Here is a 26,773-nt window from a genome sequence, read left to right as displayed (position 1 = left end):
CCTGAGCTACAAATCTTCTCAAACCTTGCTTCCACTGCTCTGCCTTCACGAATCCTCATTGTCACTTCTTAAAAAAAAATTAGTGAGACATAATTTCCCATGCACAAAGCCATGCTGACTATCCCTAATCAGTCCCTACCTTTCTAAATACATGTCAAGCCTCTCCCTCAGAATCCCCTCCAACAACTTGCCCACCACTGATGTCAGGCTCACCAGTCTATAGTTCCTTGGCTTTTCCTTACCACCTTTCTTAAATAATGGCACCATGTTGGCTAACTTCTAGTCTTCTGGCACCTCACCCATGAATATTTTGTCCTGAGAACTTCTCCTTAAAACATTTTAGCAGACCTCTTACAGCCAGGATCAATTCAAATGGACTAAACCCAAAGATCGATTTGGGGAATATATGTAGAAAATCTAGTAGTTTCTCCCAATCGTGTAAGTGTGCATCACAGTATGTCTAAATCGTGGTTTTGAGAGTCTGATGGTATATCTGCAAAGCTCGTGTATTTGCAAATAATTTGCAATTGACTTCAATTGTTATATACCAAAACTGCAAATGGTGCCTGGTAGGCCACAATGAGTGAAAAAAGTCAAATTTTCCACTACTACATTAGCTGTAATTATCCTTAAAGGAATAGTTTCTAGAAATTGATAGATCACATTCATAATTGTAAGGATGTACAAGTATCCTACTTTCATTATTGATAATGATCTTATACAATGTATTAACATGCAACTGAATGGTCCTTCAAACAATAGCATTGGTATTAAAGATGCTAGTTTAATTACAATGTTGAGGTTTACTTACTGCCGGACATTTGTTTTTCCCAGGAATTGCACTATGTTCTTACAAACTCTCGACCATGTAAAATGCCTGATTATCAATACTCACATTTTCCATATTCTACATGTCCTGTCACAGGAACTTCATATGCCACTTGTAATATCTCCTTAAGATAACTGGACAGTCCCACAGTTTGATAAACAACAGTCTATTCTTCATCCAAGTCTGTCAGGGTGTTTCCAATTCCTTATTAGAACTCAATAATTAATGTAATAGTACTCCACATCTCCTCCAGCTTCAGTATAAGCTGTCTTGCAAGCTTATTTACATCCAAATCTACTTTCAGCCTCAACTAATGAATGAAGACAAACACTTCCTTTGAACTATCCTCATTTGTAAATAAGGGTTTCAGCCATTCTAACACCTAATTGAGGTCACAACACAACTGAATGAAGCCTGTTCTTGTAACTGTTCCATCTCTTTATCCTCACTTGGACTTTCCATGATTATAGGCGAAGCCATAATTTTTACGCCTGCCAAATCATTCCCCTGGAATAAATCAACATTTTCCATGGTTAACTTTTTAACAACTCTGACTACCACTGGTCCAAACAACAAGGCACAGTCACTTTGGACTTTGTACAAAGGAACCAGGAAAATCTTCACTTATCCCATTTGAGGACTTGGAGAAAGCTAAATCCTTCTCCAGTAGGGCTTTGTGTAGATCTTGTGTCTCTTAATATAGCTATGGATTTGACAATTATTTGAAGCAATCTTTCCTTCAGACCAAAATTGTTTTTATATCTCATCTTCCCTACTGACTCTTGCTGCTTTTACAACAGTGTTTCCTCAGATCTTTTGATTATAGTTGCAAAATCTTTTGATCCGTGCCATCTTCTTTTTGAGTTTCTCTTTTGGACTCTCAGTCTTATAAATCTCAGTAAGTCTCATAAGCTTCCCTTGCAACCTCTAGAATTGTCAATGAATGCATCCCACTGTCATAATGGAAACACTATGGCCTTCGATTTTCACTTCCACTGTCAGTTCTTTCCTCTCTAACCAGAGGATATCTTACAGCATTCCCAACTATCCACTCATTATCCCGATTACTCATCTGCCTTTCACAGATTTACTTTCTTTCCCTTTCTGATTTAGGAGGATGACAGGAAAAAGGTTTAAATTTATGAATCAGTTCATAATCATTAGCCATTACTGCTACCTGCGTAGAAGCCGCAACCCTTTACTTTTTGTAATGTTGAAAAACAAGTTTTATTAATTCATCCAAGAAAATCTTTAGAGAGCATTTCATACATTGTTTTTCCTTCTAATGCTTGTACCCATTCGTCAAAATTACTTAATGTTCCAAATTCAGTGCATGTTTGCCCAGGCTGTTTAGTTAAGTACCAAAACTGTTACCTACATAGCTCAGGTATTAACTCGTAAACACCCAGCTCTGATCTTCAGCATCTGCAGTCCTCACTTTCTCCTAGAAGATTTTAACCTACTGCGAATCCTCTTGCAAGGATGCCTTCCTTGAAGAAGCTCTCTTCCTCCCTCTACAAGGATTTCAGTGAGTCTCTCTCTCACTGCATACCCCAGGTCATCTCCTCTGCCCAGAAGCTCTTCAGCTCCAGTTTCCTCATTTCCCCTCCCCCCACCTTGTCTCAGTCCCAACCCTCGAGGGCTCATGCCCGAAACGTCGATTCTCCTGCTCCTTGGATGCTGCCTGACCTGCTGCGCTTTTCCAGCAACACATTTTCAGCTCTGATCTCCAGCATCTGCAGTCCTCACTTTCTCCTAGTTGTTTCTACAGCTTCATAACCCCTAGAAATGCCCTCAGATGGTGAAGCATAAATTTCCTGTGTTTTACTTGTCACTTTACTTTGAATGGGCAATGTCCCAGCATTTCTTTAGCCAAATAACCTCACACTATTTTCTCAAAATAGTAAACGAATGCCTCCACATCCTTCTCCTCAAACTTTGGTCGGCCCTGTACAAACTTAAACATTTCCTCACTGGATTCCAGGTTATGATTTGGATACTTCCTAACACAGCTCTGTTCAGATTAGATTAATTACAGAGTGGAAACAGGCCCTTCGGCCCAACAAGGCCACACCGCCCCGCCGAAGCGCAACCCACCCATACCCCTACATTTACCCCTAACCGAACACCACGGGCAATTTAGCATGGCCAATTCACCTGATCTGCACATCTTTGGACTGTGGGAGGAAACCGGAGCATCCGGAGGAAACCCACGCAGACACAGGGAGAACGTGCAAACTCCACACAGTCAGTCGCCTGAGGCGGGAATTGAACCCGGGTCTCTGGCGCTGTGAGGCAGCAGTGCTAACCACTGGGCCACCGTGCCGCAAAACAGTTTCTGTTTTTGTTTAAAAACCTGCATCATTTTAAGCCTAAAATTCTTTCTCCCCTTTCTTGCTTGCAACTCTAGTTCCAGCTTCTTAAATTCAATTTTCACCTTTTTTTCATTTCCAAAGACCTTTGGAGTTCCTAACAGCTCCTCAGTTCTTTGGAATTCTGCTCCAGCTAGTTTTTTTCTATTTGGAGTTGCTTTAAGATTTTCCTCATGCTAAAGCTGTTTCAATTGAAACTCAATATGAACCGGTTCCATGCCAGCCCTTTGATTATGTCTGTTTCTAAGCATTTCCACTTCCAACTTACTTGCCAATGCAATAAGCCTGCCTTTATAATCTGCTTCAAGCTTGTCAGGAGCGATGGTGCCACCTGGAGGAATTTCTAGCAGTTTTCAATGTCATTTGCTTTTGTAGTACCAAACCTGGTGTTCCTTTTAATCCTTTATCACTTACTAATACTACACCTAAATCTATGTTGCCTTTGTTTCAAAATCATCAGAGATGATTCTCCAAACTCTTGTCATGATCCATTTGCAACAATGCGCTGATAGTCAAGCCCCACAACTCGCAAATTCATCACAACAGTTCAAGGCTTTAATCAAATTACTCAAAGTGCCCCAGTTTACCTGTCTGGTGGACTATGGTCAACAAAAAAACACTTACCAGGTTTCTGTACCTAACTACAATTTGCTAACATATATCAGTTTGAAACCCAGAAAAACAAAATGTGAACAGTCAACTTCTAACTCTAAGTCTAAACTGTATCACCTTCCTAAACCACTACACAGATGCAGCACACATAGACAAACAAAAATAAAGTTATGATGGATGGAGGGTAAAATACTGAGAAATACAGTATCATCAGTCCAGGAGATTTGGTGACGTGTCCCTTTTGCTTCTAAATCCTTCTGATGTCCAGTTTTCCTATCTAAGTCCTATCAGTTATAGAGTCATAGAGATGTACAGCACGGAAAGAGACCCTTCGGTCCAACTCGTCCATGCCGACCAGATATCCCAACCCAATCTAGTCCCACCTGCCAGCACCTGGCCCACTTCCCTCCAAAACCCTAATTCATATACCCATCCAAATGCCTTTTAAACGTTGCAATTGTACCAGCCTCCACCACTTCCTCTGGCAGCTCATTCCATGCACGTACCACCCTCTGCGTGAAAATGTTGCCCCTTAGGTCTCTTTTATATTTTTCCTCTCTCACCCTAAACCTATGCCCTCTAGTTCTGGACTCCCCCCACCCCAGGGAAAAGACTTTGTCTATTTATCCTATCCAGGCCCCTCATGGTTTTATAAATCTCCACAAGGTCACCCCTCAGCCTCCGGTGCTCCAGGGAAAACAGCCCCAGCCTATTCAACTTCTCCCTATAGTTCAAATCCTCCAACCCTGGCAACATTCTTGTAAATCTTTTCTGAACCCTTTTAAGTTCCACATTATCCTTCCGATAGGAAGGAGACCAGAACTACATGCAATATTCCAACAGTGGCCTAAGCAATGTCCTGTACAGCCACAACATGACCTCCCAACTCCTGTACTCTGACCAATAAAAGAAACCATACTAAACACCTTCTTCACTATCCTACCTACCTGCATTTCCACTTTCAAGGAGCTATGAACCTGCACTTCAAAGTCTCTTTGTTCAACAACACTCCCTAGGACCTTACCATTAAGTGTATAAGTCTTGCTAAGATTTGCTTTCCCAAAATGCAGCACCTCGCATTTATCTGAATTAAACTCCAACTGCCACTTCTCAGCCCACTGGCCCATTTGATCGAGATCCTATTGTAATCTGAGATAACCTTCTTCGCTGTCCACAACACCTCCAATTTTGGTGTCATCTGCAAAATTATTAACTATACTTCTTGTGCTCATATCCCAATCATTTATATAAGTAATGAAGGAACCAGCACCAATCCTTGTGGCACTCCACTGGTCACAGGCCTCCAGTCTGAAAAACAACCCTCCAACACCACCCTCTGTCTTCCAAGTTTGAGCCAGTTTTGTAGTCAAATGGCTAGTTCTCCCTGTATTCCATGAGATCTAATCTTGCTAATCAGTCTCCAATGGGGAACCTTGTCAAATGCCTTACTGAAGTCCATAGAGATCACGTCCACCATTCTGCTCTCATCAATCCTCTTTGTTACTTCTTCAAAAAAAATCAATCAAGTTTGTGAGACAAGATTTCCCACACACAAAACCATGTTGACTATCCCCCATCAGTCCTTGCCTTTCCAAATACATGTACATCCTGTCCCTCAGGATTCCCTCCAACAACTTGCCCACTACTGATGTCAGGCTCACTGGTCTATAGTTCCCTGAACTATCCTTACCACCTTTCTTAAATACTGGCACCATGTTAGCCAACCTCTAGTCATCCGGCACCTCACCTGTGACTATTGACGATATAAATATCTCAGTATGATGCCCAGCAATCATATCCCTAGCGTCCCACAGAGTTCTAGGGTACACCTGACCAGGTCCTGGAGATTTATCCACTTTTATGCATTTTAAGAAAGCTAGCACTTCATCCTCTGTAATATGGACATTTTTCAAAATGTCACCATCTATTTCCCTACAGTCTATATCTTCCATGTCCTTTTCCACAGTAAATGCTAATGCAAAGTACTTGTTTAGTATCTTCCCCATCTCCTGCAGCTCCACACAAAGGCCGCCTTGCTGATCTTTGAGGGGCCCTATTCTCTCTCTAGTTACCCTTTTGTCTTTAATGTATTTGTAAAGCCCTTTGGATTCTCCTTAACTATATTTGCCAAAGCTATCTCATGTCCCCTTTTTGCCCTCCTGATTTCCCTCTTACCTATACTCTTACTGCCTTTATACTCTTCTAAAGAGCCACTCTTTATACCTGACATATTCTTCCTTCTTTTTCTTAACCAAACCCTCAACTTCGTTAGTCATCCAGCATTCCCTATGCCTACCAGCCTTTCCTTTCACCCTGACAGGAATATACTTTCTCTGGATTCTCAATATCTCATTTCTGAAGGCTTCCCATTTTCCAGCCGTCCCTTTACCTGCAAACATCTGCCCCCAATCAGCTTGCGAAAGATCTTGCCTAATACCGTCAAAATTGGCCTTTCTCCAATTTAGAACTTCAACTTTTAGATCTGGTCCATCCTTTCATCATTATTTTAAATCTAATAGAATTATGGTCGCTGGCCCCAAAGTGCTCCCTCACTAATACCTCAGTCACCTGCCCTGCCCTATTTCCGAAGAGTAGGTCAAGTTTTGCATCTTCTCTAGTAGGTACATCCACATACTGAATCAGAAAATTTTCTTGTACACACTTAAATTCTTCTCCATCTAAATCCTTAACACTGTGGCAGTCCCAGTTTGGAAAGTTAAAATCCACTACCATAACCACCCTATTATTCTTACAGATAACTGAGATCTCCTTACAAATTTGTTTCTGAATTTCCCTCTATTCGGGGGTCTACAATACAATCTGAATAAGAGTTCATCCCTTTCTTCTTTCTCAGTTCCACCCAAATAACTTCACTGGATGTATTTCCAGGAATATCCTCCCTCAGTACAGCTGTAATGCTATCCCTTATCAAAAACGCCACTACTCCTCCTCCTCCCTTACTAGTTTAAATCATCCCGAGCAGCTCTAACAAATCTCCCTGCCAGTATATTAGCTCCCTTCCAATTTAGGTGCAATCAGTCCTTCTTGTACAGGTCACTTCGACCAAAAAACAGCTTGCAACGTTCCAAAAATGTGAATCCTTCTCCCATACACCAGCTCCTCAGCCATGCATTCATCTGCTCTATCGTCCTCTTCCTGTTCTCACTAGCTCACAGCACCAGGAGTTACGCAGATATTACTATTCTCGATGACCTCCTTTTTAAATTCCTGCCTAACTCTCTGTAATCACCCTTCATAATCTCAATCTTTTCCCTTCCTATGTCGTTGGTTCCAATGCGTAAATGACCTCCTGCTGGCTCCTCTTGAGAACATTCTGTACCCTTTCTGAGACATCCTTGATCCTGGCACCAGGGAAGAAACACACTATTCTGATTTTTCGCTGCTGGCCACAGAAACATCTGTCTGTACCTCGGACTAGAGAGTTCTTGAACACGATCGATCGCTTGGAACCCGACGTACCTCCCATTACATTAGAGCCAGTCTCCTTACCAGAAACTAGGCTGTTTGTGCTATGTTCCCCTGAGAATCCATCACCTCCTACATCTTCCAAAACAGAATACTTGTTTGAAATAAGGATAGCCACAGAAGACTCCTGCACTACCTGCCTACCTCTCTTACCTTTCCTGGAGTTAACCCATCTATGTGACTGTATCTGAGACTCTCCCCCTTTCCTATAACTGCCATCCATCACACCCCCTTACTCTTGCAAATTCCTCCTTGACTCTAACTGCCTCTCCAACCGATCCATTTGATCTGATGGGATTCACAACCAATGGCATTTATTGCAGATAAAATTCTCAATAATCCATAAACTCTCCCTAAACTCCCACATCTGACAAGAAGAGCATTTCACTCTACTGAAGGCCATTTTTGCTTCTTTCAATCTACAGACCCAGAAAATAGCACTGTCTTATTCCTCTACAAAACACTGCTCAGGTTAAATTAATACTTATGGCTTATAGTTTAAGTTTAATTAAGAGACATAGCTCAATAAAACATATAATCAAGAAAGATCTCACTCTACTCACTATTGCAGACTTATTTTAAGACCACGCTTAAAACATCCACTAATCTGTTTCTGTGCAGTGACATCTCCCAAAAGGTTCCTCCAAAATCAGTTGTGAATTTCACTGTTTTTTAATTTTCCCAGAAGCACTCCGATGTCCAGCGATACGTGAGTTCAACAGCGAAGGCAGTAACTGCTAACTCTGTCAGTTAGCAATGTGGGTTTCTCTCTGTCTCTCCCTCTCCCCTGCACTGACCTCACCATGTGCTTCCTTTGTCTATTCTTCTCCCTTTGAAAAGTTCTGTTGTTTTGACTTTTTTTTCCCCAAAGTTCCAAAACAATGCAACAGCATATAAAAGTGATTGCTGCTCCTGGAATTCGAGGAAATCACCGCCAACACCTAAAATACCTCAAAAAAAAGGAGCAGCTGTTACAGCCAGAAATTTTTCCCGTCCTCCATCATGGACTAAATTGAAAGTCAGTTTTTCTTTCACAGGTTAGAGGTAACAGCTTATAGAAAATGGTTGGAGGGAACAGTTAGCTGTCTTCCAGTTTTTAATTACTTCACTGCAGAGAGAGAAAAAGAGATGCTGTCTCTTGTAGTCTGACAATCTTCTGCTTCTGTATCACTCAAACAGAAGCTGTCCATTTGCCCAGGAGCCAGACAGTTGTTGTCATGCTGATGAATCCTAGTGCACAAAAACTGGTTCTAATTGAAAACCAATTTGTCGCTGGATAAAGCTTGCTTTGCGCACACACCCACAGTACCTTTGGATCTCAAACATCTTCTCCTATTGCTTGAGTGCAGCAATGGTGTAAATACAATTCGGAATGAGTTCTAGTCACTTGTTTATACATGCGCAGCAACTCCTTCCACAGTCCTTTGCTTAAAGCAGTCTTTATCCACCTTGGTTCACAAACCAAACATAAAAATAAAAAGATATAGTCTTCACAACCTACTGAAAGCAGGTTGGAGGTGGGAATTCAAAATTGGACAGGTTAGTTCATTTACTCAGGTCAACATTTTAATTTCCTGAATTAAGCAGGTTTGCAAACACACTTTCAAACTGGCAGGGTTGATTTTCCAGATTATTTTAGAAATTGAACTCCAGGTAAATTTTAAAAATTTCCTCATGAGGCTACAAAAACCACAAGTGTACATCCCAACTCCACAAGGAATACTTAGGCCTCCCTTGGCACCTCCAATTTCTCATCCCAACTGCAAATTACTATGATAGCCAAGCAGATCTTGTCACTTGCTTGTTCTCAATAGGTGCCCACCAGCGTGCAAAGTTTTCCATCACTTCTTAGCAGCACATTGTAAGGTTGCATGGGCAGTGTCTGCTGAAAGCTATGTTAGTTGGAGAAATTAAGATCCCAAAGACACACTTCTCTCATCCCTTCCTTCCATCTGGTGCCGCTGCTAATGCTTGCCATATTGAGGAATGTTAAGGGGGGCTGGCAGTACTTGACATACTCGTAGAGTGAGATGCTGTGATGCCCAATTCAACTCACAACTTTTTTCTGAATGGGATGTTCTTTATCCAGCAGCCCTCATGACCATCACTAAGATAAAATATTTAATCCAAGAGATAGCTGCAGATAAACAGCTGGTTAAGGTGTTAATGAAAGAATCCAGGATTTTAATTCCAATCTGACTTATTGTACTGAAGCTTCTCTTCAGTTTGCAAAGGTCTGTGGATTCAAGGATAAGCTTTTGTCTGTTACAATGTAAGTGTGTTGGATCTGTCCATGCTATTGTCTTGAGAAATAAGGAATAAACAGTCGACTAATATTTTATAAATTACTCAAAGCATTGTCTAATATGTTTTGTTCATAGCTCAATATATACGTTTTTCCAAATCTAAAGATAAACTTCAGCAATACCAACCTGTAATCTTTGTCAGCAGATGATTTACTGTTTGAATTGCCTCGTAGGACAGGATCATCCTGCAAATAGAGTTATCAATCAAGTTAAACAATTATTTGCACAGTTTAGAAGATACATAACTTTGTGAATGCATGTATGATTTCACAAGCAGAAAATAAAAACAGATTTCCTCACTTGTTCACTTAAAACTTTCAGTGAAGCAGAAAATCATGTTTTACACATTTTAGGCAGCCTTATTAATGAAACAAAATTTCCATCCGAGTAAATAGAAACACACCTCCTCAAGCACCCAAAAGTTATTTTGGATGTTGTGAAAGAATGCATCAGTATTACACCTTTGGCTACAATGATTTGCAAAGCTTCCAATATTATCCATTTGACCTTTGAACCCTACTGGCTTCTTATGGAATAACAGAATTGTTAATTGGAAAAAAAAGAGGCCATTTGACCCACAGTGCGTATCTGCACCAACTGTGAAAGAGCATTATGACTTTCAAGTGGGAGAATGGCACTAATCTCCAAAACCTTTCACATTATTTGTATTTAAATAATGACTCTTGAATCTGCAAATTACTGTTATATCTCCTACATTCATGTCTCAATCATTGATGTTCATAACAAATAGCAAGAGACCCAGCAATGTACCCAGTGTTACACCACTGGATAAACGCCTCCTCAAAAAAAAACTTTCTATCATCAACCATTGCTCCTGCCATTAAGTCAATTTTGGATCCAATTTGCCAAACTGCCCTGGATCCAATGGGTTCTTAGGTTCTTAACCAGTCTGCCATGTGAGACTGTCAAAAAATTCAATGTATATTTTACTATCCTCATCCACACACCTAACCACCTTCTTGAAAGGTTCAATTAAATTTCTTGGAGGTGATCTCCCCTGAGAAAACTATATTGACCATCCATGATTGATCCTTTACTCTGTAAATGGTGTCTCTCAAATTTCTCCAATAGTTACCCCACTTCAGATGGCCTGTATTTTTCTGGTTTATCCTTATCATCCTACTTGAATAATGGCACCACATTAGCTACGCTCAGATTAGTCCTCTGACAATCATTCTGTGGCCTGAGAAGATTTGAAAGTTAATGTCAGAGCCCCTGCAATCCCGTTCCTTGCCTCTGACATACCCAGGCAATGCCTTCCAATGCTGGCAGCAGTGGAAGGATTGCAATTGCAGAGGTTGGGAGAGGAGGGAAGAGAATAGTTGGGGGGAGGAAAAGCATGGAAGGGGAGGGAGAACAAAGATTGGAAGAGACTGGGGAAGAAGGGGAGGGGTGGAAGAGATGTGTGAAAAAGAAGAGAAAGGTCCAGAAGGAGAGGCAATAGGGAAGAAAAGGGGAGAATGCCTGGCAATAGTGAAACAAGTAAAAGTCGCAGGGAAGGAGAGGAAAAAAGACAGGTGGAAGAGATGGGTGAGGAGGGCGGGTGAAGGGAAAAGGAGGTAGAAGAAAAGTAGCCTCTTGTGTTTGTACTGGTTTATGATCAATTTTGCTGTCTCTGATATCAACATAGGATTCTTTCTTCATCCATCTTATTATGCTCAAGCTGGATATCTCCTGCTGGATGGATGGAAGTGCAGTTTCTTTAACATTGCCTTCTGTCATTCGCTTTGCATGTCACAGCATTGGCAGCCAGCTTTACTTGCATTGCACGCCTCCTCCTAACCAAAGCCTAGATTTTCCAGTGGCCAGACAGTAACTTCTGTTGTATAAATTAGTTTTGCATGGAGATCCTGCAGAATCCAAATTATGGCTGACTCAGAATAATTGCCTTGGAAATTGAAGATTCCATCAGGCAGTTCCAGTACACTTCAAAACCTCTGAAAGTATCTATCTAAAATCAGTAAATAGTCACTCAGAAGTAGTTAGGTTATTAACTATCTAGTCAAACTTCTTCACAAAGCCCCAACTACACATCCCTCAAACCCTTACACCCCACAGACCCCAGTCAACATCACCTTACCTCACTAATGGATTGGAACCTCCAGCTCAGAATCGAATATTCATCTCCAGATGACCTTGCCCCCACCCCATCACAACCCTCCACTCCAACCTCCACACAGTATCCATTCCCAGCCTGTGGCATGACACTTACCCCCCCCACAACTACTGTGAACACTTCATTTACCTGCCCCTCACCCCCAACACCTTGTGCATCAACACCCCACCTTCTACCAACCCAGCTTCGTACTCAGTCACCCAGCACCAGATCCACCCGTCAAATGGCTGACATGCTGGATTTTTAAATTACAGAATATGACAACTGACTCCACATGATTTCAGGAAATGGCTGAAGCCACTGAATACTGCTAAGTTCGTGGGCCCTGACAATATTCTAGCAACACAGCTGAAGAACGTGCTCCAATACTTTCTATACCCCTGGCCAAGTTGCTCCGGTGCAACTGCAACACTGTGTTCAACTAACAATGTGGAAACTTTCTCAAGTATCTCTTGCACACACAAAGGACAAATCCAGCCTGGTCAATTGTCCCCCATCCTTCTACCATTGATCATCAACAATGCCACCAAGTAGTTATTGCTAAGCAAGCGCCAGCTCACTGACAATCACTTTAGGTTCTGAAAGGGACCTCATTAAAGTCTTGGTTCAAACGTGGACAGAACAGTTGAATTCCAGAGGTGAATTGAAAGTGACTGCCCATCTGCAGTCCTCACTTTCTCGCCCTTGATATTAAGACCAGAAAGACAGAGTAATTGAGGAGCCCTAGCAAAATTGGAGATAATGGGAATCAGGGGAAAACTACCACTGGTTAGAGTCCTACCAGCACAAAGGAAGATGATTGCGATTGTTGGAGGTCAGCCATCGCTGCAGGAGTTCCCAGTGTAGTGTCCTCCAGCTGTTTCATCAATGATAATCCCTCCATCCTAAAGTCACAAATGTGGGTGTTCACTGATGAGTACATGTTTAGCACGATTCATGTCTTCCCAAATACTGAAGCAGCCCATGTCCAAATTCAGCAAAACCCAGACAACATGCAGCCTTGGGATGAAAAGTAGCAAGTAACAGGTGCGCCACATAAATACCAGGCAATGCTCTTCTCCAATAAGAGAAGTTTAACCACTAACCTTTGATATTCAATGCTGTTAACATCACTGAACCCGCCACTGTCAACAGCCTAGGATTACCATTGAAAAGAACTGGACTAGTTATATAAACACTGCAGCTTCAAGAAAAGGTCAGCAGCAAGTAACTCATCTCCTGACTTCCCAAAGCCTGTTCACTAGCTACAAGTCATAAGTCAGGAATGTGATGGAATACTTCCCATGAGTGCAGCTTCAACAGTTCTCAAGAAGCTTCACACCATCCAGGACAAAGCAGCTTGCTTGATTGGCACATCAACAAGCATTCACTTCCTCAGCAGCAGAAATTCACCAAGACTCATAAGAAAGCACTTTACAAACTCCCAGCTATTTCCATCTAGAAGGACAAAGGAAACTGATACATGGGAACACCAGCACTTGCAAGTTCCCCTCCAAGCCACTTACCACCCTGATTTAGAGTCACAGAGCTCTACATCCTGGACACAGACTCTTCGGTCCAACTCGTGTAGATATCCTAAATTAATCCAGTCCCATTTGCCTGCATTTGGCCCATTCCCCTCTATTCATACACGCATCCAGATGTCTTTTAAATGCTGTAATTATACCAGCCTCTACTACTTCCTCTGGAAACTCATTCCATACACACACCACCCTCTGCGTGAAAAAGTTGCCCCTTAAATGCCTTCTAAATCTTTCTCCTCTCGCCTTAAGCTTTGGACTCCCCCACCCACGAAAAGACCTTGACTATTCACTTTATCTATGCCCCTCATGATTTTATAAACCTCTATAAAGGTCACCCCTCAATGATGCTCCAGGGAAAACAGCCTCAGCTTAATCAGGTAGTCCCTATAGGTCAAAACGTCCAACACTGGCAACATTCTTGTAAATCTTTTCTGAACCCTTTCAAGTTTCACAACATCCTTCCCATAGCAGGGAGAACAGAATTGCACACAGTATTCCAAAAGTGGCCTAACCAAAGTCCTGTACAGCCGCAAAATGACCTCCCAACTCCTATTCTCGATGCTCTGACCAATAAAGGAAAGCATACCAAACTCTTCCTTCACTCTCCTACCTACCCGCTACTCCATTTACAAGGAACTATGAACCTGCACTTCAAGGTCTCTTTGTTCAGCCACATTCCCCAGAACCTTACCATTAAGTGTATAAGTCCTGTCTGATTTGCCTTTCCGAAATACAGCATCTCACATTTATCTAAATTAAACTCCATCTGCCATTCCTCAGCCCATTGGTCCATCTGATCAAGAACATATTGTACACTGAGGTAACCTTCTTCACTGTCCACTACACCTCCAATTTTGGTGTCATCTGCAAACATACTAACCATACCTCCTATGTTCACATCCAAATCATTTATATCAGTGACGAAAAGCAGTGGACCCAGCACCGATCCTTCCGGTACACTGCTAGTTATAGGTCTGCATTCTGAAAAGCAACCCTCCACCACCACCCTCAGTCTTCAACCTTCGAGCCAGTGCTGTAACCAAATAGCTAATTCTCCCTGTATTCCATGTGTTCTAACCTTGCTAACCAGTCTACCATGAGGATCCTTGTCAAATGTCTGACTGAAGTCCATATAGATCACATCCACCACTCTGCACACATCAATCCTCTTCGTTACTTCTTCAAAAAAACTCAATCATATTGAAATTGGTCCCTTGATTAAACTTTAACAATATAAAACATAGGTACTAAGTTAGTCTGGAGATGTATTTTTAGAGCAGTAAGTCTGGGCTATTTTCTGTGTCTGTCAATTCTTAAGGTTCAAAGAAGGCCTTTAGTAGAGTAATGTGCTCCTCCTGTCAGACATGGAAGAATAGGGAACGTTTCCACGTTACTGATTATTATGTCAGCAAGAAGTGTGTTTGGTTGCGAATCCTATTGGATAACATGGATCTGTCAGAGTATCAGTTAGAAGCAATGAGGAATTTACAGGAGCTGGGGGGTGCAATGGATAGCAGATGCAGGAAGGAAGAAAAACCATAGATACAGTCAGGTAGATGAGTTACCTCCAGGAAAGGTAAGAGGGGAAGGCAAGGAGTGCAGGAATCTCCTGTGGCTATCCCCGTCTCAAATAATTATATTGTTTTGGAAAATGTGAGGCGGGGGGGGCACTCTCAGGGAACACAACGCTAACCGCCCGATTTCTGGTACTGGACTGACTCTTATGTAACGAGATATGCGCCAAGTTCCAAGCGGTTGATTGTGATAGGGGAATCTTTAGTCAGAGACACAGACAGATGTTTCTGTGGCCAACAACAACACATCAGAATAATGTGTTGCCTCCCTGATGCCAGGATCAAGGATATCGCTGAGAGGGTGCAGAATATTCTCAAAGAGGAGAGGGACCAGCAGGAGATGGTTGTACACAATAGACACTAACAACATAGGAAGAAAAAAGAATGAGATTCTGAGGAGAGAATATAGGATGTGAGGCAGGAATTTAAAAAGGTCCTCGAAGGTAGTAATACCTAGATTACTCCTAGTGCCATGAGCTAGTGAGGGTAAGAATAGAGAAGATAAATCAGTAGCTGAGGAGCAGTTGCGGGAGAGAAGGATTCACATGTTTGGATAATTGGAATTGCTTCTGGGATAGAAGAGACCTGTATAAGAAGAAACAATTGCACATGAATTGGAAGGGGACTAACATACTGGCAGAGAGATTTGCCAGAGATGCTTGGGAGGATTGAATTAGTGAGGGGAGTGTAGTGGTAGTGAGACACAGGGAGACAGTGAGAAAAGCAATCCGTCAGAGACTGGTGCTTCAACATTGTCAGGTCAAAATCCTGGAACTCCCTAATAGTATTGTGGATCTACTTACAGCACACATCTGATTTATTCGTGTGAGACTAGATTTTCAAAAACAATGAAATTAATAAAATTTAATGAAAAGAACTTAACCTGAAAAATTACTTAATAATCATGATTAAATAAAATATTTAAGCTATTTTTAAAAATAACTTATTCAAAAGTTTGCTTTTTTTGTAAAATGCTTTAACTTTGATTTACATCTCTGGATAGATGCTCCCAACTTTTAAATTTCTCTCAAGAAATTATTTTTTCCCAAATGCCTTTATTTTGGTGCTTTACATTTTTTAGGATAGCATGAAAATTCTTTAATGTGATTGGCAGCTACGACAGGCCAACAATATCACTGCTGTTCCATGCTATGAGTGCCTAGAAAGAATATCACAATCAGTTACAATGCTCCTAAACAGCAGAAGAGATTAAAACATCACCACAGAGTTTGCTAGATCACTCAATATGACTTACTTAAGAAATGGCAAGTGCCCTCGCTTCGCCACTAACTGCAAATTCTAGGCCAATATATCATAGAATGTGAACCTTCACAGTATCATCTATTGGCAAATACCTTTAGAACAGGGCAACCACTCACAATTCATCAACTTGCATAAATTGCTCCTCCATGGAACGCTTAGGTTGTCAACATGGAAGCCAGTATTTTGTTTAAGCAGATTTGAAGGGGAGGACAGAAGACAATTTATCAAATGTGGGAAACAAGGAAAAAGAAACAAACAGTCCACACTCGAACCTATGGAGTTGCTTTTCATTTAGAAATTACGCTCAAGGTTCTCTGTCTTGTCACGTCTTAATTTGAGGACGAATTTAAAATATTGTTTCATCTTGCTGTGCCCATGTTTCCAATATTTCATCTAATTCCATGATAGTTGCTTTTCATTTAGAAATTATGCTCGAGGTTCTTTGTCTTGCCACGTCATAATTTGAGGACGAATTTAAAATATTGTTTCATCTTGCTGTGCCCATGTTTCCAATATTTCATCTAATTCCATGATAGCAATATGTAAATGCATTTCATAAAGAACAAACATTTAAACTATTCTTATTTTGGCTTCAGCGTAACTGCTCAATTAAATCTAATTAGCCTGAATTTCAACACTTCAAAAAAGTAATGCAAGCTGGGGCAATCCTTTGTGACTTTTGAGGTAATATCATTGAGAAAATGAATAAATTTATGTTAAAAGGCTTTGTTTTCATGGTAAAACCTTCAGATTAGAAGTTAGTTGTTTGTCAGAAAGAAGAAAATGAATGGTTATAATTGAATTTCATTTCATTAAGAATAAAGTTGTGAGTCATAGTAGCAATAATGTGCCAGTGGCAACAGTGATATATCCTCCAGCTTTCACCTCTCTCCCCAACTTCCACATTCCTCCCCCTCCACACCCCACAAAACACCACTTTCCTCCCTTCCTTGTTCTTTCCAGGTATGACTTATGTTCAGTTTAGACCCTCTGATACAATAACTTAATGGACATTCCTCATTTGTGATCTGGAACAGTGAATACTGGAAGATAGCTGACCTCTCAATAGTATAAATTAATTAATCGTACTTAATCTTGCTGGAATCCTGTTCAATATTTCCTACTTCAATCTGAGGGCAGGAATCTCATTAACTGCATTCCAAATTTGTCTGGACTTGTATGCTTAACCTATATTATGATGATCAATCCAAGTCAAAAAATTTTCTGTTCATACATTTCATTTCCATATTGAGCATCACCTTTCGCATCCAGATACTCATGGCCTTCGATCAAGTCTAACATTTTAACAGGATTCAGATGTTAGTCACATCACAAATGCAAAAGTCTGGAAATTACCTTTCGTTTTCATTGTACACAGTGGTCTCGTTACTCATGATAGTTCTGAACATGTTATATAGCTGTAAAGTAACGTCATTACCTGCTGCAGAACAAATAATTCTTGTTTTTCTACAGGTTGAGGGGATACACAGACAGCTATTTTTGCTTGTAGTGCTGGCACCACTGGTGAAGGTGGTCTCTCTACTACGGGTTCTTTAGAGGACTGCTTTTTCTTCACTCGATGCTCTGGAGCATTTTTTTCCAACAACTGCAACAGTTCCATCTGTCTTCTCATTTTTTTCTCTTCTCTCTCTCTCTGTAAACCTTTAGGATAACGTTCTGAAGCAGGGATGTACCTCTTACTTGTTTTGTTTGTGTTCCATTCTGGACGTTTTTCATTTTTCCCTTTTTTAGTTTTTGCAAGTTGATGGCATGAATCATCATATAACAAAACATTTTCTTTTTCAGTCACTGCAAACTTTTCACTTGGCTTCATCTTGGATTTCTTTGCGATTGGCACAGTGTTGCATTCTGCAACTGTTTCTACTGTGTCGGACACTGCACTATGGTCTGTAACTTCTGCACTGTATTCAACTTTCGCAATCAACTCAAAATCCTCTGGAAAACACAAACATTGTTACAATTCTCTATTTTATCTGAGCGATCTCACATAATTAACATAAGCATTGCTCCTTGCATATAGCACCTCAAATTCATAGCCATGTTCAATAAGATCAAACTGATTTGAAAAGATTATACTATGAAATTTTGAGATCTATTCTGAAAGTAAGTTGTGAGGAAGATGCAGGGAAGCATCAAGGTGATTTGGACAGGTTAAGTGAATTGGCAAGAACAGCGCAGATGAAACAATATGAATTGTGAGATATTTTCTAAGAAAAACAAACATAATCAACTGGGATCTTGGGTTCATGTCACACTACAGGTGGCCCTACTAAAATACATACACACACACACAAACACGTATGTATGTACGTACGTAGACACTCTCTTACACATGCTCTTTCTCACACACACACACACCACCTTCTCCCATCCCCCCTCCACCCAATAGGCATAAACATACAAACACACACACATACACACACACGTGCACTCTCTCTCTTTCATCACATGCACGCATAAGTCTATGGGGTGAATTTACATTTGCAGAATTGTAATTGCTGATACATCCTATTTTGTTCAAAAGACACACAATCTGCAGGCAGTCAACCCATTTAACATTTTATAAATTCCAATTTTGGAAACAGAACCAGTCTGACTCAAATTTGGGATACTCTAACCTCACATCTTTGATGCATTGTCTGAGTTGAGATGTCACTTTTTTTTATAAAACCTAACGTAATCTCGAGAATGTGACTTGATAGTAGTTCTGGGATTTCCATATTAACAAACTGAAACCTGTAACCCATTCTAAGATGAGAGACTTAACAGCAATCTATGTTTGTTCAATATAGCGTATCAGTTGCATAACACTGTGATCTTCTGCTAAAATTTCTGTATCATATGATCCTGCTCCACAGCTATCTGATGAAGGAGCCATGCTCTGAAAGCTAGTACTTCCAAATATATCTGTGGAACCTGGTGTTGTGTGATTTTTAAGTTAATCAAGAATTATAGGGGTAGTGCAGGAAAGTGGCATTGAGTGGATGATCAACCATAATCTAAGCAAAAGGCAAAGTAAGCTCAATGGGTTGAATGGCCTATTTCTGTTCCTATGTCCATGGATAAGTTACTAAAGTTTGGGGACAGACAGGAAGATCTGACAAAACTCTTCACAGAACAGAGATGGTTAAGAGATTTTATAGAGCTATTCACATATCAAGCAATGTTTAGGATGAATAAATAAACTGTTTCAAACAGTAAAAGGTGGTTACGCACAAGGAACAGACATAAGGTGACTGACAACAGCACCAGCAACAACCAACTAGCAAACCAATGGCTGAAGTGCTTGAGAGAAAAGTTCAATGTTGTTATAAATAGACCAAGCTAAGTGGACAGATGATATTGCCATCATACTTGGGCAGTCTTGTGGTTTTGTAAAATTCAGCAAGTCTTTTGCTGAACAAATACTGACCCGTTTGGATACTTCTGTCTTTTCTTGAAGAATCTTTTTCCAATTCAGCTTGTCCCAGTACCTCACTAACCTCTTCACAATCATGGCTGCCAGGTACTGTGCAGGAGCTTGTGCAGTCTGTGATATCTGTCAGTTATAAATAATGTAGTCAATCAAAAGGAAGTGGAAAAAGTGTTGAGAACAATCCTTACTACATTCTTTGACAATAACCAAATTTTAGAATTTGTAGTGATTATCTCTTACATACCTTCTACATTCTTCTGTAGATTTGAAATATCATGCCCTTTACGAACCAACTCTCTAATGCGCTGTTCTTGTTTCTGCCTTTGTGCCTCCTCTTGTGCCCTCTGTACAGTTTCATAAAGCATGTTGATTTTACGATTATGGAATTCCTAGAAGATCAAAGATACTTCAAAATATATCCATTTTTAGGTTTTGCTTATAACAAACAAGGAGTCATTATTCTAATTTTTTTAACTAGAAATTCATAATTTGTTAGTTTTGTCAATTAATTAGCTGTTGTCAAAAAAACTTCCACCAAAGTTGAAGATTTGCAATTACACTTTCTTCAGACCAAATGGCACTCTCAATGCACTTTGACGCAGCAAATACAATTTCAAACATTACTGACAATGTGATGCTCTAGGGAAGATTTTGGGCACACTGCCAGAGCTGCGGAAGCAAACAAAAGGATAGTTTAGCCTAGACTTTTTTGTCACTGCCGATTCAAGGTGCATATTTAGTAGATGGGAACATTGTGTCTCAAACCTATATCCCAGACCTCAGCTGATTTATCCATAATCTAGACTATTTGCACTTTCTTAGGTTAGCTCACCCAGACTCCATGGCCAACAGATAGGGGTCAGGATTGACTATGGCAAGTGTTAGAAAGCCTGCCACCACAGAGTGGTTGATAGCTGCCTCTTTTCTACCTATTTAAGCTTCCAGGTGAATTTGTTTTAATAAGAACACAGCCAAGCCTATGCAATCAATTACATAGATTTTTTTTGGTCTATTAACATTTGAGTGGTTGCTCTAATGCCCGGAAACATGAAGCCCCATTACAGACATGACCAATAAAAGTAAATGTGATTTATGCTTTTCGTATTTTTATAGTACTTTGCTGCCAATTAATTACTCCTTAGAGTAGGTATCATTGTTCGCAAGGCAAATATAGTAAATATTTTGTATGCAGCAAGATCCCGCAAAAAAGTACAAATAGGATTCATGAGTTTGGCAGTGTTGTTTGTTTGAAGAACATTGGTCAGAACACTTCGAACATGGAAACAAGAATCTCAGTACCATACTCATTCTAGAGTTCTAGAGAGGACACAACATTCTCACAGGACGTGTACACCTAGAGTTTCTTTTCAGTTCACAAAATGGAATTAGAATGCACGCCTATCTAACAAAAAGATATGAAGAGTTCCATCAGTTGAGCCAATAAACTGTAAAAAAAAAACTAAGTACTGAATTAAGTTTTGAGATAACAATACATTTTTGTCAGTGCATCAAGGATTAGGAAATGTATATTACTGAGTTAAATATCCAAAAAAGCACTAAACTTAGTTGCAGATCAGATAGTATTTTAAAAACTCAGTAAAGATATTGCTCAACTGGAGCTCCACCTATAATTTAAAGTTAAATTGTTAACAACACCTACTTCTTTTTCCCTTTGTGCTCGTGTTTCTTCCTCATATTGTTGTTTCAATTTTTCTCTCTCCTTTGCCAAACGAAGTTCTTCCTTTTGTTCTTCTTTGCGTTTCTGATCTTCTTCCAGCTGCTTCTGCCTGCGGCGCTCCTCCACTTGGATGGCTATAGCTTTCTAAAGAACAAGACTAAATAAATTAACTATCATGTCATGAAAGATAGCAATTAATTTTATATTATCTACTATCTTCTTAAAATATCATTAAATAAGATCTAAACAATGTAAAGCGGCGATGAAACCTTGTTCTTTGAATTACTAGGAAATAGGTTGTTTAGTCAATTCCTCAGTGTTGTTTCGTTTTTATATCTTAACAGAATTCCACATTTTGTACTGTTCATCTGTGATCCTGGTTCAGCTGCTGCTGTTTGTGATAGCTTGAGTGAAACCACGTAATTACGTTTCTTAGAAACAGGAATAGAGACTGTGATAGTCATCCAGGATCCTTATCATAGTAATCTCCAGAAACTGTGAACAAAGTTGTTCAATTGGGGAGTTTCTGGTGCATTGTATATGAAATCCAGAAATATTTAATCAGATTCAAGTACTGGACTCAACTGCTGTAAAACATCTGTGGATTGAAAAAGGAGAAAATTGTCCACGGATACAAGCATCTTTCATGATGTGGAGAGATTAGAAAATCTGGTTTTGTTCTCAAGAGAGGAGTAACAGAAGGATTGATTTATTACAGGAATCCAAACCTTGGAGGGATTATGGTGGAATAAATAAAATATGCTTCGATAGTGGCAGAAGTAACTTAAAAAAGAGAATTGGATACTTACCATCAATAATACCTACAAAGCTCAAGTCAGAAGGTTGAAGGACTACTTTCTACTTGCCTGAAAGAGTGCTGTCCTTCCAGAAATAAAAGCGAAGCTTACTACCATCTCAGATAAAGCAGCCCACTTAACCTTCATCCCACCAAGAAATTAAGCATTTGATCCCTCAGTAACATCAAATAGTGGCTACAATTTGTACTAACTACAAGATACACTGCAACAATATAGCAAGGATAAGGACTTCGATAGGACTTTCCAAACACTCAGCTCTCCCATCTAGAAGAACTAGAACAATACACAAATGGAACATCACCATCCACAACAAGTACTCCACCAAGCCACACACCCTCCCCACTTGAACCTACAGCTCTATTTCTTCACAGTCTTATCAAAATCTGAGAACTGCCTTCCTAATAATGCTGTTGGTGTGGTTTCTCCACATGGACTGCAGCGTTTCAAGAAAACAACTCACCATCATCTTCTCAAATGATGGGTTAATGTTGACCTTGCTAATAATGCTCAAATCCAATTAAAAGGATTGCAGAGGCATGTAAAAAGAGAACACGAGTGGAACTAATAGTTGACACAAAGAGTGATATTGTGGCTGAGGTCAGAGGGAAGCATCAATTACTTTCTGGACTCCTTCACAAGCTAGAACAAATTTTAAATTTAACTAGAGTGATAATCTAACCAATTAACTAGGCATAGGCTCTATCTGGTAGTAATTGAAACAATTCAGCCAGGGTTTATTTTGTTAAGGATAACAGATTTAAAACTTTAACAAACATGCAAAGATTACTGATTTTACAAAATTTAGAATGTGCAAAGATAGAAATGACTCATATTCTAACATCCCAAACATGAAGCAAATACGGGTAACAGACAATGATGCTGTAATCAAGTAGATCCTACAGATTCCTCAGCAACAGACCACAGGTCTTAATAACATAGCGGGTCACCAAATCTCATGAAAAATTCACAAGGGATTATGAACTATCTGTACCACTAAATACAAAATGATGAAATTCAACATAGTGGGCTTAAGTATAATGTGCCAAATCATCTCCTATGTTTTTAGATTTTACAGTTCTTTTGACACTGGTCAGAGATAAACTTATGCAAGGATTGTAACACATTGCTTCACTTTTGGGTTGTGGATATGGGTAGAGAAACCAAAGGAATGAAGGAAATCTGCTGGAAATTATGATGTTAACAATACTTCCTTGGTTTTTTGATTTTGAGATCTTGCCTGATTCCATAAATTGTTATTCTTTAACAATAGTACAATGGAGGAATCAAAAGACTGTACACAAACCAAACGATGAAAAAAGAATAAAAATTGACTATTTAAATCATGCATGCGTGAGATTGTTTTCTTAAAACAAAGATAATACAATCACCTGGTGTTCTAGTTGCTTCTTTCGACGCAAATCTCGTTCCTCAATCTGTGCTGGGTCTAATAAAGCAGTCATGGATCGCAGAAAGCTGAAAAGTCATAATGTTGAAAAATTTCTAGCATTTTTTTAAGATTTGGTAATGTTGAAAGCACGATAAAACAATAAGTAGTACTAAAATAAATGTATAACCTGACTGTCAATTATGATAGACTAGTTTATTAGGTATAACTCAAACAGACATGCATAAATTATTGACCAAAAGGTTGAGACTTTCATTTGCCATTCACAAGTTAACTTAAGGTAAATATGGGTACAAACAATGGTTTAATATATCATAGTACATCAAATAGCATGTAATTAAAGAGATCCCACAAATGTTTTCAGCAAATCCCCATGCCCCCATGATAATGATATTGAGAGTCACTAAATCTCATTAAAATTCTTAAAAACTGCATTCCAGCACTTACTCATAAGCAAAACTAAAGCATTTCACAAGTGGCAAGCTTCACCAAGTCAATTCTAACATTGGATTTTTCCTGAGCTCTTCTTGCACAAATGCACAAAGCAAATACTAATGTGGATATTCAACATCCACTGTCAACTTTACTGAACTATGATTTGGAGATGCCGGTGTTGGACTGGGGTGTACAAAGTTAAAAATCACACAACACCAGGTTATAGTCCAACAGGTTTAATTGGAAGCACACTAGCTTTCGGAGCGACGCTCCTTCATCAGGTGATCACCTGATGAAGGAGCGTCACTTCAAAAGCTCGTGTGCTTCCAATTAAACCTGTTGGACTATAACCTGGTGTTGTGTGATTTTTACTGAACTATGGTATGTGTGCAAACCCTTCACAGATAATAGGATTTTCTTGAGCTATAACTACAGAGCTATTCAAATAATTTAGGTCATCCTTCGAGACCCAACTATCTAGAACATATGTAGCTCAGTTGACTAACTTTTAACTGTGCACAGGCTTCTTCTGAGCACTTCACAGCTTCTTGGACTTTACTATAGCCTCATAGCGATTTATTTTTTTAATTCACTCATTGGTTGTGGGCATCGCTTGCTGAACCCGCATTTATGATCCAGTCCTAGTTGGCCTTGAGAAGGTGGTGGTGAGGTACCTTCTCAAACCTTTGCAGTCCATGTGCTGTAGGTAGATCCACAATGCTCTTAGAGAAGGAATTCCAGGACCTTTACTCAGTGGCAGTAGAGGAGTGGAGATATACTTTCAAGTCAGATTGGTGAGTGGGTTGGAGGCAAACTTGTAGGTGTTATCACTCCCAGGTACCTGCTGCTCATGTCCTTCTGGATCGAAATGGTTGTGGGTTGGGAAGATACTGTCTAAAGATCTTTCATGAATTTCTGCAGTGCATCTTGTAGACAGTATACATGTCTGCAACTGAGCAGACAGAATTGAAGTTTGTCCATGTGGTGCCACTCAAGCAGGCTGCTTTATCCTGGACAATGTTAAGCATAGAGTGCTGTTGGAGCTGCACTCATCCAGGCAAGTGGGGAGTATTCAATTACACTTCCGATTTTTATTTTAAAAATATATTGCGACATCTATAATAACTAACTTTTCTGGTTCACTACAACTGACAGTGCTATATTTGCTATTTTGTTTGAGCAATTTGAACATTTTCTTTATCTGTTGCATAATCAATAGGCATTTCTTCAAAAGCTTGTTCACAAGCTCTGACGAGGCCAGCATTTATTCCCCATCCTGAATTACTTTCAAGGAAGTAGCGTTGAGCTGCATTCGTGAACTATTACAGACCACCTGGAATAGATAAATCCACCATGCTGTTTGGGAAAATTGTCTATCTGTTGACCCAGTAACAGTGAAGAAATAGCAATATGGTTCCAAGTCAGGATAGTGTTCGACCTGGAGGGCAACTTATAAGTGGTGGATTTTCCTCTGACTTTGCTGCCATTGTTCTCCTAAGAAGCAAAGGCTGAGAGTTTGGAAGTTGCTATTGCAGTTGCTTTGGTGAATTGCTGCAGTGCTAAAGGGAATGAATATTGAAGATGGTGGATGGAGTTTCAGTCAAGCATGATACTTTGGATGGTATGAGCCTGGAGTGTAGTTGGAGCTGCACTTATTTAGGTAGGTAAAGAGTGTTCGATCACATTCCTGTCTTGTGTTATTTCGGTACAGTACAGGCATTGTGGAGACAGGAGCCAAATTCCCAGCCTCTGATCTCAGTAGCCACAGTATCTGATGTCTGTAGCCACAGTATCTGATGTCTGGTCAGTTCAGTTTCTGGACAACAGTAACCCTCTGAAGGCTGAGGATAAGTTGGGGATTCAGTGATAGCAATGCTGTTGAATATCAAGGGAGATAGCTAGATTCTTACATGTTGGAGATGGTTACTGTATAGCATGTAATTGACATGAATAACTTGGTTTTTATTCAAATCTTGCTATTTGGACATGGGTTGTTTAAATGTCTGAAGAGTGGTGAATGATGTTAAAACATTGTGCAGTCATCGATGAACATTCCCACTTGTGACGTTATAAGGGAGAAAAGATTATTGATGAAGTAGTTAAAGATGGTTGGGTCTGGGACACGACACCAAGGAACATCCTGCAATAATGGCCCAGGACTAAAATGATCAATCACCAACAACCATAACTATCTTCCTTCATAAATAGACATGACTCCATCCTGAAGACAGCTGTCCATGATTTCCACTAACTCCAATATTGCTCCTTTGTTCCACACCTGATCAAATGCTGCCTTCATGCCTCACCTCTGTAGTTTAGCTCTTCGGTCAATGTTTGCAGGAAGGCTGTAAGGAGGATAGGAGTTGAGTGGGCCTGTGGGAACCTGACCTGAAGGTCAGTGAGTTCCAGTGCTGCTCAAGAGCATCATCAACCTCTTTCATCACTTTGCTAATGAAGGAGAGTAGATAGATAGGACAGTAATTGTCCAGGTTAGAGTTGTCTGGTTTTTTATGCACAAAACATACCTGTGTAGTCTTCCATATTGATAGGGAGATACCAGTGTTGTAGCATTTTGGAGCAGCTCAGCTAGGGACATGGCTGGTTCTGTAGCACAAGTCTTCAACATTACTGCCACAATGTCTATAGACTTTAGCTGTTTTTTAATATCATGTGGAGTAAATCAAATTGGCTGAAGATTGGCATGTGTGATGCTGGGGACCTCACGTGAAGGCAGAAATTGTTCATACATATGGCAAAGAAGCATGCAATTATTTCAGCTATGTCCTCTGTCATCACGGAAATAAAAACATCCGATGTGCTTCACTCAAGTATGGTAAACTAACTTCAACACTGCACCACAAAAGCGCCATTAGAATAAATGACCAGGAGACAGATTTTA

At 40.0% G+C, this 26,773-nt stretch overlaps 1 protein-coding gene across 3 annotated transcripts in view; it reads right to left on the bottom strand.

Moving 5' to 3' along the window:
* Window positions 1-26,773, bottom strand: part of ccdc66 (coiled-coil domain containing 66) — a 72,951-nt gene that overhangs the window by 6,510 nt on the left and 39,668 nt on the right. For all 3 annotated transcript variants that reach the window (XM_043708098.1, XM_043708099.1, XM_043708100.1), the window contains 6 exons: window positions 23,423-23,507; window positions 21,199-21,360; window positions 19,783-19,927; window positions 19,536-19,661; window positions 17,541-18,058; window positions 9,732-9,790 (listed from right to left, as the gene is read on the bottom strand). In XM_043708098.1, coding sequence (XP_043564033.1) covers window positions 9,732-9,790; window positions 17,541-18,058; window positions 19,536-19,661; window positions 19,783-19,927; window positions 21,199-21,360; window positions 23,423-23,507 — 1,095 coding nt within the window. The remainder of the gene's footprint in view (window positions 1-9,731; window positions 9,791-17,540; window positions 18,059-19,535; window positions 19,662-19,782; window positions 19,928-21,198; window positions 21,361-23,422; window positions 23,508-26,773) is intronic.

This window comes from Chiloscyllium plagiosum, chromosome 18 (genome assembly GCF_004010195.1).
Source record: "Chiloscyllium plagiosum isolate BGI_BamShark_2017 chromosome 18, ASM401019v2, whole genome shotgun sequence".
Classification (NCBI taxonomy): Eukaryota; Metazoa; Chordata; class Chondrichthyes; order Orectolobiformes; family Hemiscylliidae; genus Chiloscyllium; species Chiloscyllium plagiosum.
This window is presented reverse-complemented; position numbering and strand designations above follow the sequence as displayed.